The 25,366-nt window shown below is 44.8% G+C and overlaps 1 protein-coding gene across 2 annotated transcripts; it reads left to right on the top strand.

Annotated features, from left to right (window-relative positions):
• The first annotated feature begins 446 nt into the window (after positions 1–446).
• On the top strand, positions 447–24,796 carry GJA8 (gap junction protein alpha 8). Of its 2 annotated transcripts, XM_017830718.1 has the most exons (4): positions 447–517; positions 726–821; positions 8,011–8,177; positions 23,217–24,796. In XM_017830718.1, the coding sequence occupies exon 4, from the start codon at positions 23,227–23,229 to the stop codon at positions 24,415–24,417; it is 1,191 nt and encodes a 396-aa protein (XP_017686207.1). In that variant the 5' UTR covers positions 447–517; positions 726–821; positions 8,011–8,177; positions 23,217–23,226; the 3' UTR covers positions 24,418–24,796. The 2 variants fall into 2 exon arrangements, with proteins under 2 accessions (XP_017686207.1, XP_017686208.1); XM_017830719.1 differs by lacking the exons at positions 447–517; positions 726–821; positions 8,011–8,177 and adding an exon at positions 17,717–17,826 and having other exon boundaries at positions 23,221–24,796.
• Positions 24,797–25,366: the final 570 nt, after the last annotated feature.

Raw genomic sequence — 25,366 nt, 5'->3', positions numbered from 1 at the left:
AGACGGGAGGCTGTGCCTTGCCGAGAGAGGGTGAGAGGTGCTGCCTTCCAGGGCAGCAGCTGGTGGGAAGGTGTCTGGGCTGCTCATTGTCACGGACACGCGGTCGGTGGGGACGCGAGGGCCCGGCTTCGGCCCTTGTCAGCGGCACCTCGTTGACTTTTTAGCGCTCCCTTATCGTGTCCGCGCTCACCTCGCGGCAGCGGCGCCGATAAAATGCCATCGCCGCCGTAATCTCCCCGGGCAGCTCCGCAGAAAAACTGCTGCAGAGCACGGGGGGCTGAGCCTCCTGCAGGCAGAGGCCAGCGTGGGACTCGGGTCCAGAGCGAGGTAACAAAGGACCAGCCCCAAGCCGGGGCGAGGCGAGGGCGGGATGATCTCCACGGTGCGTGGAACACCGGGTGTGTCGGCGTGACCGGCACGGCAGCACGTGAGTTCTGCGTTGGAATGGGGCTTTTCCCTACCTAAGCCACGTGAAGTGCTTGCAGGATGTTAGTTCCCAGAGCCATAAACAACAGAGGTAAGGTAATGGGAAGGAATCCACAGGTTTTTTTGTTGTCTTCTTTTTTTTCCCCAGTAATAACTTATATCTCTGTCTTGTTTCTTAAGCACCAACCTTAATTATCTTTAAAAAAGGCTATTATTTTTCAACATGTAACTTTTACCTACCTGTAGGCCCGTGGCAGTTTTTAAAGCTATTTTTAATTTTTTATTTTTTTTTTTAATAGGCAAGCAGCTTGCAGAGAAACACTTGGAAGAGTCCTCTTTATGGGTTTGAACTCTAAGGATCCCTGAATATAAAACAATAAGCAACAATTGAGCAGGTATGTAATTTTTGGAAACTGTAGCTGGTGCCAAACTGGTGTACAGGAGAATAAGGAGACCTGACATGGAATTGGCTGGAAAGAAGAATTTTCCGTCTGAGTGAGAAATTTGGATGTTTAAGAATTTTTTTTTTTTTTTAAAGGATCTTAGACTTAATGTCCATCTTCCTGAATTAGAGAGAAAATCGATGATGCTAAAATTCCTTGCTGGAGAAAAACTTCTAGATTTTTTTTATCAAAGAACCTGGGGTCAAAGTCCTGCACTTTTTTTCCATGGCTGAAGATTTGACTTCACTGGTCCTAAAGGTGAAACAAGGGACTTCTTTAGAGGAAGGATTTATAGTCAACAACAGAAACGTGCAGTGAAATCAATGAAAAGTTTCAATCCGACTCGCTGTTTTCCTTTTACATCTTATTCAGAAAATAGGCTCATGCAGCTCTCAGCATATTCTTTTTTCCTGGGCCACAGCTCTAGTCAGTACTATGTTATTCATTGAATGTTATTATCCTGTATCTCTTATATAACACCAGCCTTGCAATCACCCCTGAAATCACTTCTACACGCTGCAAACTTGCAGAATGAAATAAATTCCTTCTGCACTCCCTGAATCACATTATCTTTGCCAAGTTCTTACTCTCCAGTACTTGCTGGGATACCTCAAAGTTTATTTTCAACATCATAATCCAAAAGCTGTTCTCACAGGAATATATAGTGTTGCCCCAGCCACCTTTAGGAGTCTCTTACTTTTTACCCACCACTTTTTTTGGTCTTTCCTGTGCTTTTGAACTGTTCTCCTCTTCTGCTTTCTTTTGTTTCTGTCCAACATCTTGTACTACCATCTCTTTGTTTCAGTGTCTCCCCATTTCTCCAGTCTTCCATCATCCCCTACCAACATCCGGAACTCTGTGTGGGAAACCCAGGCCTTTTCCCAAGACCACCCCTCTCCCTCACTCCCAGCACTTCTGCTGTTCTCCTTGACAGTGACATTCAGATTACCACACATTTTGCTGTATCCAAGCTCTGTCTTGCTTATGGACCTGTAAAATCTCACCATTTTTGCCTCTAAGACCTGACTTTTTGCCTACGCTCTCTGATTGGAAAGCTCAGTTTTCCTCAGTTAGTGCACTGCTGCTTGCAGTCCCCAGCCTCCTGCTTCCCAGCTCCTGTTGCCTTACTCTTTACCTTCATATTCCTTCTGTGGCTGTGCCATCAGGCCTAAATTTCTCCATAGGGACTCTGTGTGTCCCCATCTCACAACTATCTGCTACCCCTCCCACTTGCCATCTTCTTGAGTGGTGTTTAACCACTGTCCCCTTTATGCCTCTTTCCAAGCCTTCAAATTTTACTTTCCAGCACTTCAACTTTTTTGGTTTTGTTTTTTTTTTCCTTGACCCTGTTCATACTAGGCAGGATCAGGAGCACAATACCTTGAAGACAGTGAATACCTAATCCCCCTTATGTATGACATGAATACTGTTTGTCTGCCCACCTAGGAGTTAGGCAAGGGAATATTAAGGTGTTTGTGTACCAGTTAGCTCTTTGAGACCAGGGCTTAGGTTCCCAGCACTGCTGATGCCACCTCACCTTGGAACTCTGTGGTATCTGTCAGTAAATGTTCCCAAAATCTGCCTTTGGTAACAGCCTGAGGGGCTTGGTATCTAGTTCTTGCTTCAGTCCACTGGGATCTGTGAGCAAACTGTCCCTTTGCCTATCCCTCTGTCAGGGTCTGATCTCCTGCAGGTTTTCAGAGAAGACATGAGAGATCAATTGGTGCACAAGGGCTGCTGGAGAAGGTTAAGTGATGTAGCCAGGATCTAAGACAGGGAGGTAAATGACCAGATTTAACTTCCTCCTTTTCTTGGAGGATGGGAAACAGCACCTAGCCCCCTAATCTCTGAAATCCACTGTTTGTAGAGATGGCAGCAGCTCTGATATTGAAGTTTGCTCCGTGGATCAGCAGAGCATGGGAAATAAAATGTATGTAATGGTAGGCTAAGCTGTTGGGGTGGTAGACAGTAGGACTGTGCTTCCATTATGTCCCTTTAGTAATCTGCCCATGGAAGATGAAGACTTTACATTCATGCTTTATCTAGCAGTCTGGTTATTGTTCTTTGAAATTTTAAAGAACTTCCTTGTTGGGTTTGAGTGAATTGTGTTCTAGAGTCTGCTCCATCCTGAAGGGGAGAGCTATTTGCCCCAGACACTTGAGGTCAAACAGAGAAAGTGTTGAACTTGACTTTTTTCTTATTTCTTTCCCACATTCTAGTGAAATATCCTAATTAGTGACCTACTGGGCCACATCACCACTGTTTTGACTTACTATTTTTTTTTGCCTTTTGTGTGTGTGTGTTTGTTTGTTTGTTTGTTTGTTTTTTTCTTTTCCTGGAGTGCTTTATGATAACCCCCTCTCCCTGCATTAAGTACTTAGACCGGGAAAGACAGCAAGGTGGTAAGTCCCATTTTCAGGTGGATCCACGTGCTACAGATTGGTGTGAATTATCAATGTCCTTATGAAGTCGTGCCCTTCTGAAGTCGTGCTCCTGGCCACTGTTTTCCCATGGACATCCTGTGTGGCATCCCTTTAGGGGGCTGGTATTTGCTGGTGCTATTCTAAGGCACCCAGTGCCTGCCACCTCCACTCTCTGCCCAGTGGGCAGCAATGAGGGGATGTGACCTACCAGCTGAGCTGCTCCTGCACTCCAGCAGCTCCTGTTTGCTGCTGACCCAGTGGAACAGTTGACCATGCCAGCAAAACAGAAAGGAGGAGAGGGAAAAACAAATAGAGAAAATAAAAAAAAAGAGCATGGAGTTAATGAAAGTGGGGGAACACTTCTGGTGTTATGATGTTACCAGACTTAGATTTCTGTAGCACCTGCTGTGCTTTGCTAAAAATGAGGCTAGTTAGCAGCAGCAGATGTGAATATAACAACTGTACAGCTGTCAGGGGAATGAGAGGAGCTATGAGAAATCCATGAGTTAAGTAGATTTTATTACCTTTTGTTGTTGTTGTTGTTTTTTTGTGGAGGGCTTAGAAGTGGCAGTTCTCAAAGTGTGGCCTATCGGTTGTTCATGTCAAATGATTGGAGTGCTGTGGAGGGTGAGGGAAGGGTGCAGCAAGCAAGATGCATGATATATTCCCAATCAGGAAAAGGAGAGCATCTGGGGAATGGGTTACTGGAACTGTTGAGGGATGATGGGGTAGCTGGGAGGAAAGATGCAGCTTAGGAGTAGATGCTAGTGTTGCAGAAGTGGGGATGGGAATTCATGTAGCTAAGAATAAATGGGTTTATTTTATGGAAAGGATACTGGTGGTTATTTGGTAACCAGGAGCTTAAAGGATCAAAGAGTTTAGTAAGCCTTTCTGACTTTGCCTTGCCCTTCCAAAAATATATCCCGGCTGTGTGGAAATCACCTCCCATCCATTCCTAGACTTTAATCACCCCCTCCCATATAGGTGGCCTCTCGGGTTGCACCGGCTGGGTGAACTCTGGGATATATGATAGCACATTTGCTGAGCTGCAGGATCTAAAGGTAAGGCCAGTATCTGGAATGCCAAGATATTTGTGAGGGGAGGCAGGATTCCTGGTCTCTTCAGCTGCCTGCCCTCAAAATGGAAGGAGAAGGCATTTCGAATTCCATAAGTCTTTGCAAGCTCCAGGCTATAAACAGGCCCCTCCTGTAGGACCAATAAAGATCTAATGGTAGTCAGGAGATGTCTGCTTTTCTCTGCAGGCCTAATACTACTGGGAGATGCTTTTGTGAGGAGGATGAAGCCCATCAGTCAGGGGGACAGAAGTGTCCAGTGCTACTGGTGTAGATCATTCAGGAAGATGGTATGGAAGACAGACATGGGGTAAAGAAATGAAAGCCTTGTCAAGCTGAAGCAGAGGGAGACAGAAAGGGGAAGGAGTCAAAACAAAAAGAAAGCAGGAAAAAGGAAGAATGAAAGAACTATTGCCATTGTTTTTTGCAGTGGAGAAGTGGCTCAACCATTGAATACACTCCATAAACACTGTATTTTTTTTCAGCAAGCCAGGCTAAGGACCTCTGTGGGGGCAAGTACACAAATGGTGGGTCCCCAAGTCCTGCTGCTGTCTAAAAAGTCAGTGAGAGCAGAATTTATCACCCATATAACTGAATTCTAGGGGGAGGTGCTGTGGCTCTAGCATGGTCTGGCTCCTCTGTATCAGATTTCTGAGTAAGCCTGTATTCCCAAAAGTAAAGTGAAGGTTGATATGACCAAAGGAATGTATTTGCTATTTTACTTCGTGGATCACAGGGCAAGTGCCACATGCAGTAGTCATGGATGCTGTGTTTATCCTCTCCTCTCTTGCTGTCTTGAGCACAACACTACAGCAGCTTGTGTCTCTGAAGCTGTTCTTGGCATTTAGACTCTTTGCGCTAAAAATCTTCATGGATCTCTCACCACAGCCCACAGCCATTCCTTGGGTTGCAGAGCATGCAGGATGTTGATATTTTGGAAGTACTCGTAAGACACTCCTCTGTACTGCCTGGTCCTAGTCAGGGGACAGAAGTTAAAGTTACTAAAATTTCATATCCAGTAGTACATTGCAAAGGCTGGTGTTTCCCAGCAACAGTGACTACTGCCTCGCCCTATAACCACATCTCTGCCTCCAATCAGAAACACCAAACCCAAGCAGCCTGGAGTGTGCCACCTTCTCCCTCTCTGGTGTGTGGTCTGTCAAGGATGGGCAAACTGCTTGGATGATGCAGGGAACCCTCACGGTTAAAGTGAAATCTTCTAGGAGGTAGGTTGTTCTCACATTCATCAGCTGTGACAGTGGGGGGAAGTGCCTGTCCCATTTCCTGTCCCAGGAGAGTGCCTGGACCCATTGTTTACAGTGAGCAAAGCCACTGGACTTCACACCTCCTCGTACAGTGATGCTACAGTAAAATGTGGAAGTTCAGACATTCCCATAGATACAGACTGTGGGACTCTGTCCCAAATGGAAAATCTGGGATGCCAGATCCATGAGCCCTTCTCCCTGCTGGGATGAAATAACCCACCTTTTTTTTCATTATGAATCTTACCAGCCGAGGGTGTTGCCTCACCTCATTCATTAGCCAGCCAGTGTCTGTGTAATTAGGGGTTAAGTAGTTAATCTTCAAAATTCCCTTGGAAGTCAAGGAATCCATATATTTGCTTATTTGTAATTTGTATACTGCCCCTGGGGCAACCAGGCATGGGAATGCAATCCCATGTTTGTGTGCTTAACAACTGAAAAGAAGATGTGGGGAGAGGTTTGAGTTTTTACAAGAGTGTAAAAAAAAGCTTTGGCTGTTTAACCTCCTCCTTCACCTTCCTTGTTGCACGTTTTGCATCTTCCTGGTACCCAGGAAGCACAAGGAACAAGCCTGTATTTTAGTGTGCATTGAGACTGGCTCTTCTGACACAGGATGAAGCTAAGTGTGTGCTTAAGCTTGGTTTTGTCCCAGCCAGAGAAGAACACTCCTGTTTTTTAATCAGGGGCCTGCTTGTGGTAAGGCCCACAGAAACATGTATCAAATGTTAAGTTTACTTAAAGCTATTACAATCAAATTACTCAAGGTAGGCTGAGCCTGGAGTACATGGTGCTGGTATAGTGCTTCTAGAGATTTTTGTTGTTGCTGATTTTTGCAATGCAGACATTAGAACTTTACAGGGAATGTGTCTGCCCTCCAAATGGATGGAGATGTGTAGCTGCAAGGGGGAACAAACGTTGTAAAGTTGGTCATTTGTGGCTGTATACTATTGAACTCTACCATCAATGGTCTGAAAGACAGCAAAATGGTAAATGACCAGTAGGAGTGACTCAAAAATCAGTGGGCTGCAAAAAAAACCAACCAAGGAAAACACAAAACAAAAACAAAAGACCCAAAGCAAACAACCCCCCCCCCACGTTACTGCAATAGTCCGGATCACTCAGACAGATGGGGCCAAGTATAACATTAGCTGCTCTAAGGCACATGTCAAAGAATAAGGAATACAGGCTGTGCTTATCAGCTGGCAAGTTTTTCTCAGGAAGCAGTGATGGGAAAAAGTGGGGGCTGGTACAGCTCACTGGCTGACTGTACAAAATTCCAGGATGATGCTGTAGCTGAGGGAGCTCACGCAGCTTTCAGTAAATAAGTTTAAACTGAATAGCTCTGGGAAGGGCAGAGTGTGTGTGTCACTTAGTACTAAGACAGTCATTTCCCATGTACTTTATTTAGTGCTTTTGTTGGTGATTCCTGGATGGAAGAGGTTCCAGGGAAAATGCCTGAGGGTATTAAAGAATTGGAAATGTGCCTTCCAGTGAAAGAGGTTGAAGAGCTAGAGTGAAAAGGGAAAGCTGAAGGCTAACTTTTTTCTGTGTCTAGGTATGCTTACATGGGGAACAAACTTTCTGTGGTCTAGCTGGAGGGCACTAAGATCCAAAAGCTGGAATGTGAAACTGGGTAAAAAACCCAAACAATTATATGAGGAAAAGCATTATTTTTTAACATAATCTGTAACTAACCACTGGAAAAACTCAGTGAGGGTTTTGGAGGATCCTCCACAGGAGGCTTTTAAGTTGTGGCTGGATTCTTGTCAGAAAGTGGACCCTTGTAGAGATGGGAAGGATTTCTGCCAAGTCTTCTGACTCAGGTTTTCAAAGATGTGGGTCTAGATGATCAGGCCAGTTCTTTCTGGCATTACAGTCAAATGTTGGCTCATAGCTTTTGGTAACTATGAGGCTGAGAATTGCACAGGGTGGGAGAATCAAGATTTTCCCTGGCAGGACCAACCAGGCACAATCTTTGCTGTGAGAAGAGGGCATGGGCTAGATGCAGTGCTCTCACCTGAGCTCAGAGTGTTTGGTTCACCTTTTTGTTGGATTGTGCTGCAGTGATATCCCCAAGTAAATGAGGCTTCATTAGTTGTCCACTGAGGTGCTCAGAGATAAGAGATAGTAAATCATAATTTATCATGCTTTAATTCTCCTCTGGCCAAGGCAAGACATTCGTTGTACATACCATCACCTATGGCTTTTTCATCTATTTCAAACTTTAAACCTTGAACAGTTACTCCCCTATATTTCTGAACTAAACTAGAAAGTGTTTTTCTTTCTGCTACCTCAAGGAACTTTTTTTTTTTTTTTTTTTGTGGAAAAGCTATATTCCGTTGATGCTGGGGTTTTGCTTCATTTCTTACCTTATTCCCCACAGACTTAAAGTTTGACAGAGGCCGAGACTGTCCACGTGGAAGAATCTGAGGCGCAATGAAACATCCTGAGAACAGCCCTGGAAGGATGAGCGCTGGTGCAGATGGAGGCTGGGACGTCAAGAGGTACCGGCAGAGGCTCTGAGCCTTTGCACACAGCCAGAGTGACCAGGTACTTGCTGTAACAGCACTTCCTAGGAAACACAATGGCCACTTGTGAGCCAGCCCTGCCCCGGCACAGTGGAAGAAAGCCAGGCAGGGCAGCGTGTCCCCTGTGGCCAGGAGGGCTGGCTGGGTGGAGCGTGGTGAGGGAGGGCAAGCAGGCGAGGATCTGTGGATGTGGCTGCTGAGGCTGTGCCGGGTGGGAAGCTTTTCCTCTTGTGACTTCACCTGGATTGTGTGCCAACCTCAGCACACAATGTTATCACTGCAAGCCAGCACATGGTCGGGGTGGCCGCGCTTGCACACTCGGGCCCCAGGAGACCTTCCAGTCCTCATAGCTCTTGGCTTTGATGGCTCTTGCCAGAAATATGCCATGACCACATTCCCTGGGTTTGTTTCCACTGGTACCAGCACTGCCTGTGCTCATGGGTGACCTGTGCCACTGAGGTGGGTCTCTAGTTGTGAGGAGTAAGCGAGAGGTTTTGTCAGGAACCAAAGCAGCGACCTCTGCTCTACCCCACCCCTCTCTGGCAGTCTGAGCTGCTCTTGGCTACTTCCTTATCTAGGGTTTATTGCTGTGCAAAACAGCTGAGTTAATGAGTCAAAAAGAACTCTCGGTTCCTGTTGCATTAAGGCCTTGCTGCCCGGATAAAAATCATTCCCAAGAAGTGTTTTCCATGGGTCAGGGATGCATGGTCTGCCTACAACCATCTTTACTTTTGCTAAATACCTTGTCTAAAAGGAAAAGTCGGGCCTGGAGCATCAGAAGCTCTTGGCAGTTTCACAGACCTCCTCCCGTGGTAGTCTTAGAGTCTTCTCTCTAAGGCACACAGTCCAGGTTAAATGCTGCCTCTAGAAGTCTCAGCCTGGGCCTGTCCTATTCCCTGCACTATCAGAAAACCTACATTATTTATTTTGTTCTGTTGTTCCATGAATAAGACCTTTCTGCCCAGGCAAGCCCAGGCATCCTTTCTTGAAAAGAAGAAATAAAGAACCTTCCCTTCATTCCTAGGCAGCCTTTCATTTTCCCAGGACAGATGTTTCTAAGGCAGTTCCAGGTTTTCCATGCTTTGGCAGGATAGGCAATACATTCAAAGGTAGAGCAACAGCACTGGACTTGTTTGCAGGAAATGGAATGGTTCCAACCTTTCATATCTAAGATTCACCAGGGACTAAAGTCTTTGGTGTCAGGGAGACCTGTTCATGCAAGTGTCTGTTTCCAGCTGAATTAAAATCTACTTGTAGAACAGTGACATGGCTTTTGGCAGGCATGACCATGTATGCAACAAATAGAATTTTCAGGAGTCTCTCTATTTTTTGGGTGTCTTTTTCAAGTACGTGGTTGGTGGATGGTTGTTCATAAGTCTTGGTAGTTTCACCACCTGTGTTAAGCTCAAAGGAGGCAGGATGTGTGTTCGTCTGTGGGCTGTCCTTGGGCACGTGGACTGTGCTCTGGCAGTTTATTCCTTTGTTTTCTCCTGAATGTTCTTTGCTATTCTCATTCTAGCCTTCTCACTTCACATTTCTTCTCATGGTCTTGCCTGTGTCCTTCAAACCTCTTCCCTTATACGGACAGCAAAGATAGGCACTATCTTTCCAGGACTCGAGGGATGAGACATTGCTCATAGATGGGACCAGCTTTTGAAATGCACGAGCAAGAATCCTCAGGATGATGCAGTACATTGCCACTCGTGACACTGCTTTCTGGGCCACCTCACAGATCATAAATCATTTTTGGCAGCTGGACTAGAAATGGGCAGATTTAAGTCCTTCAAATCGCGTACTAGCAGCCCATGTGTAGATCTAAGATCTCATATGATATGTACAAGGTGAGAAGACAGTTCTGGGGGGGTACTTTCTTACCTTCTTTGTTCAAGCTGGCAGGTGGTCGTTAAGGTAAGCTGGCTTTTGAACCAGAAAATAAGCACTCTTTTTCTAATTTGATGATTCGTGGGTCACGGAGAGCACGTAATAGGGAGCTCTTGACAGTAGAGGAGGGCTTTCATGAAAACTGGAGAATAAACCAGGCAGGACTGATGTCTCTACCTGTCACTCTTAAGGTGCCAAACACCCTCCAGGATCTTGGCACAAACATGCTATAAAAAAAACCAGTCACTTCTAGTTCTCAATTGTGTTTTGGAACCAGACTGATAGGTCATTTATAGTCTGTTTAATGGCTGCTATCTTATTTTTATGTCAAGCAATTTCTTAATCATAATGCCATGTAACTGCAATGCCTTCCTGGAAGGGAAACTGCCTTCCAGGATCTCAAGTATATGTATTGTACCAGCTTTGTTTTATTTAACAATGGTTAAATTTCCTCAGAGAAAAGTTTTAACACTGTTCAGTGGGGTGAATTTTCTATAAACCCACACTGATTGTCCCTAGTTATATTTCCCTCCTTTTATTCCCTGTGTTCTGTGATAGCCACCTAATTACTTAGTTGAAGTCTGAGATCCTATCACAGGTCTGTAGTTACCTGTGAGTAATTACAGTTAGGAGATAATTATAAAGTAATTATGCCCTTCTACATAGTCTTTATAAAAAAGGCCAGACTATGAGTTTTCTTCTTCTCCGCCAGGACTTCCTCATTGCACCAAGAAGTACAGCAGATCAACATGAATAGTGCAGACATATCATGTGCAGCTTATTTAATAAACCAAGTTTTAGTGCAAGGTATCCAGTCCTGCTGATCTAAAATGCCTGATTTTGGTAGGTGGTATTTAACTCCTCTGAGGTACAACAAGAATAGATATGTCACCAACAAAGTCTCTATCAACCTTTTTTCCCCAGTAGTAGGATGGAAGTATTTATTGATTTATTTTTTTGTTGTCTGTATTATTATTGAATAATCTAAGATTTCTATCCTATAACAGATCAATGCCATGATTAGGACTAATTTTGTCCTTACTTCACTTTTTAAAAAAATAGCTTTGTCAGGTTTTTTTTTCCCTTTTCACTTCCATCGTATCTTTTTTATAATTTCTATCTCCTAATTTATATTCAGCATCTCTCTTACTATTTGTTAAATGTGTTTTACTTGCTTCAGCCACCCCCATTTCAATTTTTAATTTGGTTGGTTTTTTTTTTTCAATTGTACTATTCTTTCTTTACTGGGGAGTTGTGTATTTTTGGTTCCTAGTAAACAATTTTTAAGCAGTTCTCAATGATTATTTATATTTTCTTATTTAAATCCTTTATTTATGTTGATTTTGCTCAGAATTCTACTCAAGGCTGGGAAACAAGACTTTTTAAAGCATTATGCCTTTCAAAGCATTACCAGTTTGGACCTCCTTCTGCTTTCATGTAACAGTGGAGTTGGGTGGGGATCAATAAACCTGCTACCAGCCTCTCATTTCTGCCACCAGTTTACCCATCCAGAGAAGGTAAAACACAGGTTTTGTTCTTTTTGGATTTAAGATTTGGAAAATGAGGAAGCCGTTTAGAACATTTAAAAATCTCCAAGGCTGTTTTTGAGTCAGCAACGTCACTGTGTGTTAAATTAAGCAATAACTGGTGTTTGTTTTTTCCCTTGGTGAGTGCTCAAATAACCAGTGCTGCCATATTCCAGTGTTGCTTGGTTATCCACTGCAGACCCAAATCATCAATCCAGTTGCTGGAACACTGACTCACAAGGATTGAATATTGATAACCAGGAAATTACGATTCCAAGTTACAAACAAGCCAGTAAGTAAAACTTCAGTTGTACAAACCATCCCAACATCTTTTCCAATGTCTTACAGCTGTGGTCCCCTGGGCAGGCGAAGCCTTGTTGAATATAAAATAGAAAGGAATGCCACAGTTGTGTATGGCTAAGGAGGATGTGTTGGAATGGACTTGACTTCTGTACTGTCCTTCTGTAAAAGAGGGCACCCTTTTTTTGAAAGACAAAGCCAGGGCTGCCACTGCATCAACCCAGCGCTGGTCAGGGGGAGTAGAAACCCACCAAACCTGCTGCACACCGGGCCAAAGCAGGGGTGGAAACAGAAATATTAGAGCTCATGTCCTCACTTCAGAGCTTCAGGGACTAGAGAGATGCAGGCCATTAAAATACATGCCTGTATTTTTCTGAGAAATTACCTATAATAATAGCTGCCTTCATTTTGGTGGTATTTAACCATCAGACAAGAATGGGGCCTTGTAGCACAGGGCAAGTGGAAGACTATTCATGAGTTGCTACGCCAAGGTGGAACTTGCCACAGAAGTGGCTGCTGAAAGTTCTGCCAGGTCTGACAGAGAACCCCCAAAGACTCTTAATGCTTTTTTTAAAAGGATTTTGAAATGCTTTAAACCATATTGATCTTAAGAGTATCATATTCACTGAACAGTAACAGTACTGCAGGGAATTGAAGTTTGCTGGAAATAATGAACAAAAAAACCAACACAGGCCTCTCCAAACTGGAGAAGCCCTTCCACCCCATGACCTATGTTTTCTGGCAGGTCTGTACATAAATAATCCCTGACTCCCTTCACCTGGCTGTTTACTAGTTTGAGGCCAGGTTGTCTCAGTGAATGCTGAAGACCTTTGGATGGATGATTTATCTATGGACAGGTTATCTTCTTGATCAGGAAAAGAGAACGACTGGCTCAACAGCTTCCAAGTTCAATAACCTCCTTTTCTTCTCAATAAATTGCTGAGGCATGAGAGGCTTCCGTTACTTGCTGGCATCTTTTACACTGTGCCCAAAGAAACAATCATATCAGGCTCAGGAAGACAAGTGGCTGAAAGGGCAGGGAAACAGGAACCGTCCCCACAGATGTCCTTCCCAGAGAAGCTGGGAACAGGCTTTGCTGTGGGAAATGGGAAGCTGAGGTCAGCCAAAGTGCACGGCAGGTACGTGCATCTCTGGGGACTGGAAGAACAAATAATGGCCTGCTTTGCCTCCCCATCCCTGCCCTGTCCTGCCTGTGAGCTCTTCTGGGCCACCTTCTCACCTGGTGTGCACAGCACACCTCCAGTGGGTCATTCCACGGTGTGGAAATGCAGGCAGGGAGATAAAGGTGGAGAGTGGGTGGTGACAACGCTCCTGAGAGCCCTGAGCCTACCACTCAGCAAGGCAGGCCTTGGGGGTGTGAGGAGAGCCCAGAAGAAGGGAGAAAGGAGTAGGGAATGAGTCTCCCTCAAAAGCTGGAAGGCAACAAACCTCATAGACAGTGAGGTAACACGGGATGCTTCCACATGTACCCACTTGTTTGGATCTTTCAGAAGCTTTGTCCTTTCCAGCTCCTTGTTGCCTGGGGATGTTAAGAGATTGTACAAGAAGTCTTGATAAAACAAACACATGGAGATCCCCTCAAGAGGCTGGAAGATATTATTAGCTCCTCTTTTACTGGCAGGCCTGGAGCAATTAATTATTACCAGAATTATTATCAGGTGCTTGTCACTGCTTTCCCTGGATCCACTTCAGATAGTCCAGACTGGCTGTAAGCAACATGTTCCCTGACTGGCCTGATACCTCACAACTCCTGATACCAGTTCATGTGGTTCTCTGAGGAGAATCTCAATAGTGGTGGGGAGGCCATAACTTAGAATATATGCTGAGATAAATTTGAGTCCATGGACCACTTAAGTATGTAGCATGACTACATTTTTGTGTCTTCTTGGTGATGTCCTCCAGCTGATGTGCTCCACCTCTGTCACTGACCAGGTGGTAGGTTCCAGGCAGGGGGCAGAGAAAGGGACAGGTAAGAGGAGGGTATATGGGGACCTAGGAAGGGCATTTTATATGTGATGGCTCCATAGTGCATGTTTAGCACCTTGCCTACGAGCTCTGTGCCCTATCCCAGTGCTGCTCCTCAGAAAGAACACCTGCACTGTCACAAGAACGTAGGATTTCTAACCTAGGCACTGTAGTAAAGAAATAACCTGGTCAAGTTTTAAGTGAAATCGTGCTCACCCATGAAATCATGTGTCTAAAAGAGTACTCCTCTCTTCTCTCTCTAACCCTGGTTGTGCAGAGCACCTACCTTTGACACACGAGAGTTCATCTCCTTTGCCTTAAGTTTTCTTTGTACTTTTAGTGAAGTTTTTATTATTAACCATGTTATTGAAGGAAAAATCACGCAAGTCAGCTGGTATACTTGAGAAGTACTTGCTGGAAAAGGGATGCAGGTTCAGGTGAAAATACAGATTATACTAGTAAATAGAGTCAACAAAGTTTACAGTGATTCTGCAGGTTAAATTATAGACATCAAAACGATCCTCACATCAGTTTAACTCCAATCTATTCAACCACTGTGAAAGTACCATAAAAAAAATCACGTTCGCAATAGGTATAACTGCATCACCGCGAGTTTCCTGTGTTTGCTTGGCCTTATTTTTGTGCTTGCAGGAAAAGTTTAAGGAACGAGGGATGAGGGAAGAGAGAGGCCGGGTTTTAGATACAGCGTAGTGGGCGCGCTGCACCTTCTCCTTTCTCGTTCACAGCGAACCTCGGCATCCCGGCGCTGTCGGTGCATGAATGAGAAAACATCGCCCGCTAGTGGCTCGGGCCGCGGGAGCTGCTGCTCTGCTGATGCTGCTCCAGCAACTGTGCTGGGACAAGGGACAAGGCGGGTGGCTCTCCTTCCTCCTGCCCTCGGATAAAATCGGCATCTCTCTGGAAAAGGTTGTCTCTGAGCTGAGCGAGAAAAGAGGTTCTGAATGGAAGTGCTGTGAGTCGCCTGCAGGCTGTTTGTTACGTTTAGTGTCAATGTCCAGGAGAAACACTCTGGATAAGCCACGACATCCAATCTTACGCTTAATACAGTAAGAGAACAAATTGGTTGAAATGTGGCTATGGTGAGCAAACACCTCTAAAGCTGCAGCACATTCAGAGCTGTCACTGAAGCCACAGAACAAAGCTGTGAACACTCCTGAAGGTTCCCTGAGGACAGACCTCCTTACAGGGCTTTGAAGGTACCGGGGGTGATCTAGGGGCAGCATGGGAAGCAGTACAGCACCACTGTGCTACACACTGCCCCAGCTAATTAGGCCCACTCCGGAGGAGATAATTAACTCAAGTGGAATTCTTCACTGGCACAGCCAACTTACTCCCAGACCTAAGCTGGTATCTCCTCAGTTCAGCATTGCACTGGGTGGTGCAGACAACCTGTGATGTCCAGGCTGAGTTTTTAGGACTGGTGGCAAGATACTATTTTTTTTTTTCCAACTGAGAATATTTTTCTGAGATTTCTCTAGGTCTTTGGCCCTATACGAAACTGTAGAGACCAAAGGCCTCAGCCTCCCTCTCCCCCCAGTTTTTTTTCTGCTTACGAGGTAAGATCATCCTTAACAGATGTTTGTTTACCTCTTCATAAAAACCTCCTGTGATTCTGCAGCCTCCCCAAGCAGTGTGCTGCAGTGCTTTGCTATTCTTGCCATTGCAAAGTGTTTTTCTAATGTTTAGCTATATCATTTTTATTGCAAATTAAGCTGATTATTTCCTCTTCTACTTTTGGTGAATGTAGGGGACAACTGTTTATTCTCTCCACCCATTATAACAAATGTTTATGTGCTGGAAGTCTGTTATCATGCCTCCCCTCCTGTTCTTTTCCTAGAGAAAACAAACTCGGTTATTTTATCCATTCCTTATAAGTCATGGGTTTTTTTCACATCTCTTATCATTTTGTTGTTCTTTTTTTGGACTCTCTCCAGTATGTCTCCATCTCCTGTAAAATGTAGAGCCTGGAACCGGACACACTGTTCCTGCTGAGAGCTCAGCAGTATCAAGTAAATGCACAAAATAATTGCTTCCTTTGCCTTATACAAAAAATTCCCATTAAAGCATCTCAGAATGAGATTTGTCTTCTTCTGTGGGAATCTCACTTAACAGACTCATATTGGGTCAAACCCCATCTCTTCTTTGCTGCGCTGCTGCCAAAACGGTTATAGTTTAGTTTGGACCAGCACTTTTGGTGTCTGTGCAGTCACCTTTCCTGAACTGTTCCTTGGTGCAGTCACATCTGCAGAGGGCAGAGCACAGCTCTCCAGTGTCTCACGTTCCTCTCAAATTCTGACTGCTCCAGCCCCCTGTCTTCAGGAGGGACTGCTGCCCTGCCAGCCCAGCTGTCATCCTCTTGGTTTTGTCCTCTAGGCTGTTGTCCGAAACACTCAAGGAAATACTGAGAAGCCCTGGAGGCAAAACTTCAGGGACATGAACCTCCCAGCTGGAAAAGTGAAGCCCTGATAATTACCCTTGATAATGGTACTTCAACCTGTGTAGCCTCTGTATAGTGGCTTTTCTTGCTGCTCTGGGAGCCTATGATCTAGATATTTTCTAAAGGCTCACAAAAGTCAAGGTATTTTATACCTAACCATTTCCTCCTCATCTACCAAGCCCATTAGTCAAAGAAGAAAATTAGCTTGGTTTGACAGGATTTGTTCTTCAAAATTCCCTGCTGGATGTTTCTTATCAGCTTATTGTCCTTTAGCTACTTATAAATTGATTGTTTCATAATTGGTTCCAGTATCTCTCTAGGTATCACAGTTAGGCTGACTGGCCTGTAATTCCCCAGGTTCTCTTAGAACAGTAATTTTCAGAGAAGAACTGCATTTAGGTGAAATAGCTATAGAAAGACATTCCACTTTTGCCCTGCTTATCTTTATTTGCTGTCTAGTTTTGTTCCATCCCTTAAATTACAAACACGTTTCCCATAAGTATTCATCCTCCACTTGAGGCTCAGCACAATCTGGCCCTATCTCCACCTCTTCTGTGTTCCTGCCCAAACTCTCCTGTTACACACTTCCCCAATTCCCCTCCTCCTCAGTGATTTATATCTTCCTCCCCTTCTTTATGGTTTGTTTGCAGTTCCCTAGCAAAATATATTCCTCAGCAATTTATATCCCCCAGTGCCTGTAGGGCTCTGAAGAGAGTCCTGGAAAAATCTGAGAGCCTTGCCCTTAAAATGTGGGCAGTGACCCTTGCCAGTCTTGCAGGGACGTGGCAATGCCTGCCTAAAGATTTATCCAGGGCTGGCCACATTTAAATGATTTCTGAGACCGGTAGGTGGCAGAGAGATGATGAAATCTGGGAGACTCTGGTCCTGGTGATCAGAGTGGCAGATCCCTCTGGCTCTAGGATGGACAAGGACACCTGTTGCTGCACAGCAGGTGTATGCTAAGTTGGGTGGTGCCTGGCAAACAGGAGTGTTGGGTGACGCTCCCAGCTTCTTGCAGGGAGGCTGGATGTGTCCAGCGTTCAGCCTCAGCCAGGAGCAAAAGGTTTGTGTGTTCAGCAGAAGAACAGGAAGCATGTGCCACTTTCTAGCTAAGCAGATCGGGAGAAGATAACTTTGTTTGAGGGAGGGGTATCGTTATCCAGGGTTGTGCGCTATATAATTGCACAATCTGCTATCATGCATGAACAGAGCTGTTCAATAGCATGGCCCTGCCTTGTCCTGACATCATGTCTGTGTTGGAAATCCGTTTGGAATGAAAAAATCCCACATTCCCCAAGTGACCTCGTAGGCTCTGAGCAAAAGGCTGAGTTGCAGTGGAGACTTCACAGACTCAGTGGTGCCAGAGGCAGGAGCTCAGTCACCAGCCTCAAAGCAGCTAAAGGATGAGAAGTCAGCCACGAAGCAAAATTCTTTCCAAAGAAAATAACATTTTAAAAGTGCAGGAGATGTCCGTGGTTCTTTGAAGGCAAGAAAAGTCCCGAAGGCAAGGAAAAGTCACTGTGAGTAACAGTGTTACTCTCACTAGCTGCTACTCTTTTTAGCACCGTTTTTTGGAGAGGAAAGTACTCGGCACATCAACAGGTTGCCTAATGAGAGCTTAAATGCTGGGCGAGGTTCACAGGTTGGAAGTGTTGGCCATTATCAGTCTGGTACTGTCAGTATGCAGTTCTTTTGCAGGCTCAGTGAATGTCACGTGTTGCATGTGAGGTCCAGTCTTCTAGACCTTTGGCTTTATGGTCTGCACTCCTTTCTTTCACAGCCACAGGTTTTCACAGCCTAAGAGAATCAAGTCTCCTTCTTGCTCTTGTCATGTTCTACCTTCTCTTCATCACCACCTTAACCAGCCACTTCCCTGCATAACCCCAGCACAAGAGGAATTCCCCACTGCCCATCCTCATCTTAATTTAGGCCCTTTTCTTCAGGGGGAGGAGGCCCTAGTGAGCTGGAGAATCTGTCCCAGAGCTCAGTGGTGCCTTTTTAAAAAGGCATCCAGGTGAAGTGACTGTGTGGTTTTTCCACAAATCAGAAATGTCCTGTTAAAATCAGTGTGCCCTATGCTAATGGCTCTGCACCCTAATGACAGCAAAGAAAGTCAACCTGATCATTCAGATAAAAGTAACATTTACCCAAATGATAAGAGACTCAAATATAATTTCTGCATCAGCTGCAGCTTGCCAGACAGTGTTTGATATTTGGATAGTGTTTGTGAAAGGCAGATAAAAGGTTAATGGGAAATATCTCTGACAGTTGCTGGATGTAATTTAGAGATGGACTACAGCCATGTAGTTACATACCAGATTTGGGGTTTGGCTCCTTATATTAGAGAGATAAGGCCCAGGAAGGGATACACACATTCAACCAGAGATGAGTTTTTCCAAAAAGACAGTTTCAGTCTGAAAAGGAACAGGCAGTTTGACATCTGAACCACCTGCTCTCTGTGATGCACCACCTTCCAGGCACTCTTTAAAGGTGTTGGGTGCTGGTGGTACCATTTAGTCCTCCGTCTCTTCCTACTTCCCAGAGAGGGGTGGAGGGTGGCAGTGATGACCAGTTACTCATGTCTTAGTCCTTGTTTATCTCAGTAGCATGTAGCAAAAGAAAACAACAAAGGTATTCCTTACTCTTCCTTACTGTTCTCATTCCTCTTGTTGATCAAACTGTGCCTTTTCTTATTCGCTTCATGTTCCTGGGCCTTGTGTCTTCCCACACGTGGGCTTTACGTAGCACAGGCTGAAAAATGTTCTGCTACAGCTTCTGTATTAAGAGAGTGATTGATTAAGGTGTTCAGAACATGACTTTCATTTCAACTAGATCCACTGAGGTTGATTTTTTTCTTTTGTGTCCCCAAACTGACTCCTCTTGCAAAATATGATTTTTTTTCTCCATCTCTGACTTATCTTTAAGCTCTTTTGAAATCTTTTATGAAAAACATCATCTCAGTCTCCAATTGTGCTTTGAACTTTGGGGCTGTGCAAAAAAGCTGTTTGGGAAGACAACTGCTAAGGTGAGGTTCTGAACTTACATGGGCACAAATGCCCAGAAACACTGAAGAGAGGCCTGAAACCACTGCTTTGAAGGCACAAACTCTTGTGGCCCTCGTATTATATATAATATCTTATTCAAATGACAGCTTTTCTAGAGACAGAATGTCTCCCAGTGCCATTCTGGGAAATTAAATTCAGTGTTGAGTTTGCATAAAGAGAGAGGAGAGCTACTTGCTGCTTCATCACTTTATGAGCCTGGCATCTGTACCATTGCTTAGCAAATTTTGCTTCCAGTAATCCTCTATTTCTTCGGAGCTGAGCACCAAGAACACACTCCGAGCAATTCCTACAGAAAGACCACAAAACCAACACCTCAGAATAAAGTTATCACCTTTGGCTTATAATTAAAACTCCCAGGGCAATTGGTGGTACTTGCAGATGCATTACTGAGCCTGTGATTCTTCTCTCCAGCACTTTTGCAGGTGGCTGAGGGTAGGCGAGTGTGCCTGGGGTAACATTCCTGGTTGCTGGGCTGCTGGAATTCAGCTGCCCTCCTTAACAAAACAGTTTGGTTTAGACATTTTTAATGCATGTGCCACGGTGTAACATGCATTTGGAGGAAAAACTAAGCAGAACTAAGGCACTGAAAGGTGAGGTTGTAAAATTGGTGTTTCTCAGCTTTGATTAATATTGACTGTTAATCTTGTTTTCTCGTGCCACTGCTTTTTCCAGGTAAAAGATGTTGAAGAGCAGCCCAAAGCATCTGACAATGCCAAATACAGACGTAGTACCTCAGTATATGCCTGTGCTGGAAGTCAGCAATGCAGTTTGCCAACTGTCAGAGTTGAGTGTAGGGTAACAATCTAATTCAATTAATTCTGCCAGAGATATTGGCATTCCCTTTTCACCTGTCATGCCACAACACCTAAAGACTGGTGAGTGTGGGCACACAGCTGTGCTGAACCATAGCAGAATTGCAGAGATGCTTTGGTCCCTGCTTAACTGAGCAAACTCCCATTTATGCATGTATTAGGTTTTCACTGCCTGTCGCCTGTTCCTCTCCCCCCTCTGCTTTTTCATGTTCAGTGGACTCTCCTCTCTGTGTCTCTGCCTCTCTCTCTATTTTTTTTCCTCCCTATTGTTCCCCACGTCACTAACTGTCACTCACTTCATAAAGCCGTCTGGCTCGGAGCTTAAATATTGCAGGGCAACTAAAACCCACCATCAGAGCCAATTCAGTCATATCTGCTCAGTCGTGCGACAAGATTGGGGCTTTTAGGGTAGGGAAGAAGAGAGACAAAAGTTCACTCTTCCCTGCAGAGTGCCAAGAGAGGAGGGGGACATATTTCTTCGGTGGAGCCTTTCACAGCGGCAAGTTGCTTGCTCAACATCCTTAACCTGTACGGTCTTTTTTGCCGGTAGCGTGCTCAGGAAGCGCAGGGTGGGGGTCTGCAACGAGCCCACGAGAGTTGAGAACATGAATCTGTTGACTCTTGAGTGGGCTTAGGCAGTGCCCTGCTCTTTCCTCACGACAGGCAGTTTTTAAGGGAGAAGGTGAAGTGCATAAGTACATTGCTCGCGCCTTTTCCTGAGACTCGAGGGGCTGGCTGCTCGCGGGTGGAATCCTGAACACCTGAGCTGGTCGTGCCACTTGTCATCAGTCCACCCAATATTGTTGCTTGCAGTTGAGCCGACTGAGCAACCTCGAACCACTTCACTCGCACAAAACGGAGAGGGTGGTCATGGCAGAGTTTTAAAAAAAACGTGGCCGGTTCGGAAGTTGTCTCAGGAAGAGTTCAGCCAAATGTAGCAAGCTGTGAGCAAGACAATTGGTGGAGTTAGCCAGGGAACATTTTTCCTTCTCCTGTACAGTGAGTTTTCTGTATGATAAGGTTTATCACATCTAGAATGTTGCTCTTGTGTGCTGCAGTGCTAATGTTCGAAAGGTAGTGTGGCTTATCAGTGGGACTCACAAAGGAAGAGAGGGATGGAGTTAACTGAGGTGCCTGGGGGACAATGAAGTTTATACTGCGTGTAGTCATGTTTTTTACAGAGTTGCACATCACTGGTAACTGTTGGGTGTACTTTGCTCTGTGAATTTGCAGAAAGAGGATGTTTAAATCAGTTTAGATAATGTATGTAAACAGCATAATCTTCTGCTAGACTTGTTAATGTAAGCGCTGACATTAACACACTCCTTTACACAACTTTAATGACTGAGAAAGTAGCAATTTTCTTCGGTGATTAAATTATATGTTTGCTGCTTCCTCCTGTGAGGTGTTTGTGCAAGCTGAAGGGCTGCGTTCTGTTTTTCCTTTTCTAACACGGGTGCCTGGGGTTAAAAGAATGTTATGAGGTTTGAGGGCGAGGAATATGAGTCCATCTTGTTTGAGCAAAATGCCATCGTAAGTGTTTTTTTTTTTTTGACTGAAAATTGGTGAAATTCCCCAGAGCTGTAGAGCTCTCAGTATTGTGTGTGTTTGTGTGTGTGTGAATATGTACACACAGTAGCTGAGGCAGACTAGTATGCGTTGGTGTGTCATAACATATGGCATTACAAATATATCCCAGCGGGATCTGAAGGAGGAGGGAAGTTTAGATGCTCAGATTTCCATGGTCTTGGCTGTACCTTCTTTTTCCCTGGTGCTTGTGTATGTGTGTGTGCATTTAGGAGACTATAGATGGAGGTAGTATCTAAGAGGTGAACTTCTAGTTCCCTGTGAAGAGCTATTTTATGAATAATGTTCCCTGTTTCACTTGTCGTGGTCCACCACTTGGTCTTTCTGGACCACTTTAATACTCTGCATTCCTCAGAGACTTCAGACTGCTGTGGTGTGTTTAAACCAGCACATCCAAAATACCTTTCCTTTCTATTTCCCTCATACACAGGTTTTTCCTTGCCTGCAATGATACAGTGGGAAGTTCAGGATATGCAGGATGAACTCCTGACCTAGGAATAATTTCTTAGCATGCAAAAATGATGACAAAAATAATGTAATATTTGACTTGCATTACTTGAAAATGGACTACTTTCTTAGCTTTCCAGTAGGATATCTACAGCTGGCTTCCAGCTCTATGTCAGCTTGAGATAGCAGCACTGACATTTCAGAGACAGTGAGGAGTATTTTAGGTCCCAGTTAGAGACCTTTGTGTTTTTCCTCGGGTTGGAGGAAAAGCCAGTGTGGCAACTGACTTCAGAAGAGGATGCAAAGAATAGCCCCAATAACTGTATTCTATATAATGTATTCTGTGAAGCAAAACTAGTCTATGTAGTAGTTATTAAGCTTATACAGTATTACTAACTAACACCATAGTAATGGTGTTGTAATTGCTGTTCTTACCTAACAGAGTGGTTGCTAATGCAGAATTAATATATGCAGACTAGAGAGAATCCGGGTTTATTGTAGGTGCAAGATGGGCGCCAACGTGAGATCTGTTTGACCCCTGTGTGGTGTTCTGGTGCAGGAGAGCTTGGGTGCTTGAAAGCTGCACTCTCTTTTCTAACCACTGCAGCTGCATGCTGATAGATCTGTTCCACTGTATTGCTGGTGTTTGTACATGTATGAAATCCAAGCAGGCTCACGCAACTAAGCCTACAAGGCACCACAGAAGACTCTCACCTGGAAAAGGAGATAAATATACTCCCTGGCTGAAAAGTAATTGCCCATTTAGTGCCATGAAAGAAAGAATTTAGCAAGCAGCTTGCTCTGGCTTCCCAGCCCTTCTCCTGCTAATAAATCATTGTGATCAGGCAAATCAGCAAATAAGCAAATGACCATCTTTCTGTTCTCAAAGCATATTAGGGAAATACTGATTGAAAGCAGCAAAAGATATCAGCGGGAAAACCTAAATCTTTTAAATTTAGCGTAATTTGTGGTCTTTCTCTTTCTTTTTTCTTCCCTTAGACAGTAAGAAATGGGTGACTGGAGTTTCTTGGGGAACATTTTAGAGCAGGTGAACGAGCAATCCACTGTCATCGGGAGAGTTTGGCTCACAGTGCTCTTCATTTTCCGCATCCTGATCCTGGGAACGGCGGCCGAGCTGGTGTGGGGAGACGAACAGTCAGACTTTGTGTGCAACACCCAGCAACCTGGTTGTGAGAACGTCTGCTATGACGAGGCCTTCCCCATCTCCCACATCCGGCTCTGGGTCCTGCAGATCATTTTTGTATCCACGCCTTCGCTGATGTACTTTGGGCATGCTGTGCACCACGTCCGCATGGAGGAGAAGAGGAAAGAGAGGGAGGAAGCTGAGCGGCGCCAGCAGGCCGAGGTGGACGAAGAGAAGCTGCCCCTGGCTCCAAACCAAAACAAAGGCAACAACCCTGATGCAACCAAGAAGTTTCGCCTGGAAGGTACTCTCCTGAGAACGTATATCTTCCACATCATTTTCAAAACCCTCTTTGAGGTGGGATTCATAGTAGGTCAGTACTTCCTGTATGGCTTCCGGATTCTCCCCCTTTACCGCTGCGGGCGGTGGCCCTGTCCCAATCTTGTGGACTGTTTTGTCTCCAGGCCTACGGAGAAGACCATCTTTATTATGTTCATGTTGGTGGTGGCTGCCGTATCCCTCTTCCTCAACCTGGTGGAGATCAGTCACTTGATCCTGAAAAGAATCCGGAGGGCTCTGAGAAGACCAGCAGAGGAACCGCTTGGAGAGGTGCCGGAGAAGCCTCTCCCTGCCATCACGGTCCCCACCATCCCAAAGGCCAAAGGCTACAAGCTGCTGGAAGAAGAGAAGCCGGTGTCCCTCTATTTCCCTCTCACGGAAGTAGGGGTTGAGCCCAGCCCCCTTCCATCAGCCTACAATGAGTTTGAGGAGAAGATTGGGGTGGCTCCACTGGAAGATCTCTCCAGGGCATTTGATGAGAGGTTGCCATCGTATGCACCAGCTAAGGAACCAGAAGAGGAGAAAGTAAGAGCGGAGGAGGAGGAGGAGCTAGAAGAGCAGCCTGAGGAGCCAGGGGTGAAGAAAGCAGAAGAGGAGGTGGTGAGCGATGAAGTGGAAGGGCCTTCAGCACCTGCTGAACTCGCCACCGATATGAGACCCCTCAGCAGGCTAAGTAAAGCCAGCAGCCGGGCCAGGTCAGATGATTTGACTGTATGAAGGTGCAGGATACAGGGAGCACATGAAAAGGAAAAAGTTGAAGAGAAAAGGAGAGATAGAGAAAGAATCAAAAGATATTTTTAAGCAAAGCGCTAAAGTGGCCATTTGAATATTATTTCCTTTCATGATTCCCAACTGGAAAGGTACTACCATGGTAACTGTGCCTTATTTGCCCTGTATGTCCCTGTATTTCCCTGTTTCCACATGCCAGCTCACTCCTTACAGTAATATCTACACTGTACACATAACAGATGTATTTTAAAACCTAACATGGCAGTGATACTCAAATGTTGCCACTGTGAACGTATTTACTGAAAGCCTTGTGTTCCACATTTGTCTGGGAATGTGGGGAGGATCTGTCTTTCAGCCAGCAAGGGGGAAGACTGATCAACAACTGTATCTAGTCTTTCTGTTTCCACCTATGGCTCGCTGAGCAGATCTCCCCTTTGCTGTTGGCATGGAATTGCAGTTAAATTTAATCCACAAAGTGAATTCTGTGCTTAGCATCAACACACTAAAATAGTAAGCCCAACTTCCCTTCTCTATCCAGAAAATAAAAGCCAAAAATGTTCCCAGTTTCTCTGTGAATGCATATCTGACTTAGGTAAAAATATTTTCCCTTTGTCAAAAATATTTCTGCCCTTCAAGTGAGATTGACAGTGGGCAAGGTTAACAGTGGCTCCCTACTAGGATTTAGCAGATGCCCAGAGAAGGATTATTTGTTCCCAAGAGGGTCACCCAGCCCTGAGACTATTTCAGTATACTGGAAAGAATAAATTCAAGTGATATTTTTTACTTGTAGCCTTGTGACTTAAAGATCTGAAGCTTGATTTAGCCAAGCAAGCGTGGGAAGGCTTCTGAGAAAGGAGGGAACAGCTACAGCCCCCAGAGCATGAAACCAAATACAAGCCTTCATGGTATGATCCTGACATATGCTCAGTTCCTGGAG

Source organism: Lepidothrix coronata, unplaced genomic scaffold (genome assembly GCF_001604755.1).
Source record: "Lepidothrix coronata isolate B3197 unplaced genomic scaffold, Lepidothrix_coronata-1.0 Scaffold183, whole genome shotgun sequence".
In the NCBI taxonomy this organism is placed as follows: domain Eukaryota; kingdom Metazoa; phylum Chordata; class Aves; order Passeriformes; family Pipridae; genus Lepidothrix; species Lepidothrix coronata.
This window is presented reverse-complemented; position numbering and strand designations above follow the sequence as displayed.

Coding starts and splice junctions, on each gene's coding strand:
- GJA8 (XM_017830718.1), top strand. CDS start 23,227: ATGGGTGACTGGAGTTTCTTGGGGAACATTTTAGAGCAGGTGAACGAG.